At 47.9% G+C, this 2,150-nt stretch overlaps 1 protein-coding gene across 1 annotated transcript; it reads left to right on the forward strand.

Annotated features, from left to right (window-relative positions):
• The first annotated feature begins 81 nt into the window (after positions 1-81).
• On the forward strand, positions 82-1,739 carry LOC103376387 (ATP-binding cassette sub-family E member 1-like). The gene is made up of 4 exons (XM_008306749.1): positions 82-183; positions 265-386; positions 852-976; positions 1,172-1,739. Exons 1-4 carry the CDS (start codon positions 98-100, stop codon positions 1,352-1,354), a joined length of 516 nt encoding a protein of 171 aa, XP_008304971.1. The 5' UTR covers positions 82-97; the 3' UTR covers positions 1,355-1,739.
• Positions 1,740-2,150: the final 411 nt, after the last annotated feature.

The raw sequence follows: 2,150 nt of genomic DNA on the forward strand, positions 1-2,150 counted from the left end.
GGAGGGTCGGGGTTAGCTGAGTCCAGAGCAGGAGGGTCGGGGTTAGCTGAACCCAGACCGGAACTGATGCTGTTCTCTGCTTTTCTGCTGCAGCTTTATGTTCGACGAGCCGTCCAGTTATTTGGATGTGAAGCAGAGACTGAAGGCTGCCATCACCATCCGCTCACTGATCACCCCGGACAGGTGAGCAGCTTCACCTCCTCTGCAGAACGCAGCAGCTTGGTGTCTGCCACAGCTGCTGAGAACTCTGCTCGTGTGCTGCAGGTACATCATTGTGGTGGAGCACGACCTGAGCGTGTTGGACTATCTGTCCGACTTCATCTGCTGCCTGTACGGAGTTCCCAGCGCCTACGGAGTGGTGACCATGCCCTTCAGCGTCCGAGAAGGTAACCCAGCTGCAGGAGCTTCAGTGTCTTTCATAGGGTTTGGGTTGACACATTGTCAGGGCTGAATGTGATCAATGTGCTGAACTGATGAAGTTCTGAATTGATGGAAAAAGTCCATTAAAGTGATCAATCTGGACCCTCCTCTGTGGACTTCAAGGACCTGGACCTCTGGAACATTTGCAGTCTGAAGGTAGAACTCTGGTCAGTAGATAAAGGTGCTGCAGATACAGAACCAGATGTTCTGAGGAGGTTCTGGAGCATCTCTGTTCAGATGTAACTGGTTTTATATGAATGGTGCTGCAGTACAGAACCATCAGTCTCAGGTCTCACCATGAAGCCGTAGGTTCTGCTTCAGGTTTGTCTTTTGGAGCTTTTTTTCCTTCATCTTGCTTAATGAATGCTTGCAGGTGAATTATCTGATCGAGTGATCGGGATGAAACTAACAGCTTGATCGTCTTCATCCAGGTATCAACATCTTCCTGGACGGCTACGTTCCCACAGAGAATCTCAGGTTTCGTGAGACCTCATTGGTCTTTAAGGTGGCTGAGACGGCCAATGAGGAGGAGGTGAAGAGACTCAGGCATTACCAGGTCTGTTTGGGCTCATCTGCTCTTCTTTCCTCCTCCATGTCCTGTCAGAGCTCCTGGCTTCAGTCCTGTTCAACCCAAACTGTTTCCCAGAGTTCTGACCGTCAGTGTTCTGCTCCATGTTGTCTGTTTCTGAGTGTTTCAATGTCCTGAGTGAAGCCACAGTAGGTTTGTTCTGATGTTTGATGCTTATTCTAGTATCCAGAAATGGGGAAGACGATGGGCGAGTTCACGCTGGAGATCAAAGGAGGAGAATTCACAGACTCTGAGATCATGGTGATGCTGGGAGAGAACGGTGAGATGTTCTGCTTGGGTTTGGATCAGCGAGGTGACCCTCAGGAACCTCAACTGAAAACATGCTTTACAATAAAGAGAATATAAAACTGCTCAAGTTAAGAAACTTCTCTTGGACTAAACTCTGAAAGTTATGTTGTCTTTGAAAACATCCAAAGTGAAAGCCTTCATCAGAAACTGAACAGAACCACTGGACAGTCATTGAGCTCATCTGTGGTTCTGATCAAGAGACACAACTTTTAATCAAATGTCTTTAAAATTGGCAGCAGCATCACTCGTTACCTGACTGATCAATAGCTGACTACAGAGACGTGGACGCAAGTCAGTCCACACCAGACATGTACTGATGGAGGATCAGGTGTCAGAACTCCGCCCTGATGAACCCAGTATGATAGAATGAGTTCTGGTTGGAGGTCCTCCACCTCCTCAGATTCTCTGTCATGGTCCCGTTGCTGCTGAACTCCCACAATGCTCTCTGCTGCCACCATGAGCTGGTCTCTGCAGTGTTACACAGTGAGAAGCTCCACCAGGTGGAGCAACCAGGTACTGCAGCTGGTCTGTGACACATTATTGGTCAATCTATTTGTAATCAATAATCGTTAATGTCCATATATTGATCAGTGGTCTCAGCAGTGATCCGACATACTCTCCTCAGTAAATCTAGTCATCCAGACCAAACTCTGAGCCGCTCTCTTGGTTTGTCCTGCTTACCTAGCATTAGCATAGCCATCATCATTAGCATCAGCAGTACAGTTAGCATCAGCAGTAGCATCAGCATTAGCATCAGGGTCAGTATTAGCATCAGCATGAGCATCAGCAGTAGCATTAGCATCATCAGTAGCATCAGCGTCAGTATTAGCATCAGCATGAGCATCAGCAGTAG

This window comes from Stegastes partitus, unplaced genomic scaffold (genome assembly GCF_000690725.1).
Source record: "Stegastes partitus isolate 25-593 unplaced genomic scaffold, Stegastes_partitus-1.0.2 Scaffold4221, whole genome shotgun sequence".
Classification (NCBI taxonomy): Eukaryota; Metazoa; Chordata; class Actinopteri; family Pomacentridae; genus Stegastes; species Stegastes partitus.

Excerpts from the sequence above, each read along its gene's own strand:
- LOC103376387 (XM_008306749.1), top strand. The coding sequence starts at position 98 with ATGTTCGACGAGCCGTCCAGTTATTTGGATGTGAAGCAGAGACTGAAG. Across the intron at positions 184-264 it reads TCACTGATCACCCCGGACAG|GTACATCATTGTGGTGGAGC; the intron begins GTGAGCAGCTTC and ends CGTGTGCTGCAG. Across the intron at positions 977-1,171 it reads AGAGACTCAGGCATTACCAG|TATCCAGAAATGGGGAAGAC; the intron begins GTCTGTTTGGGC and ends TGCTTATTCTAG.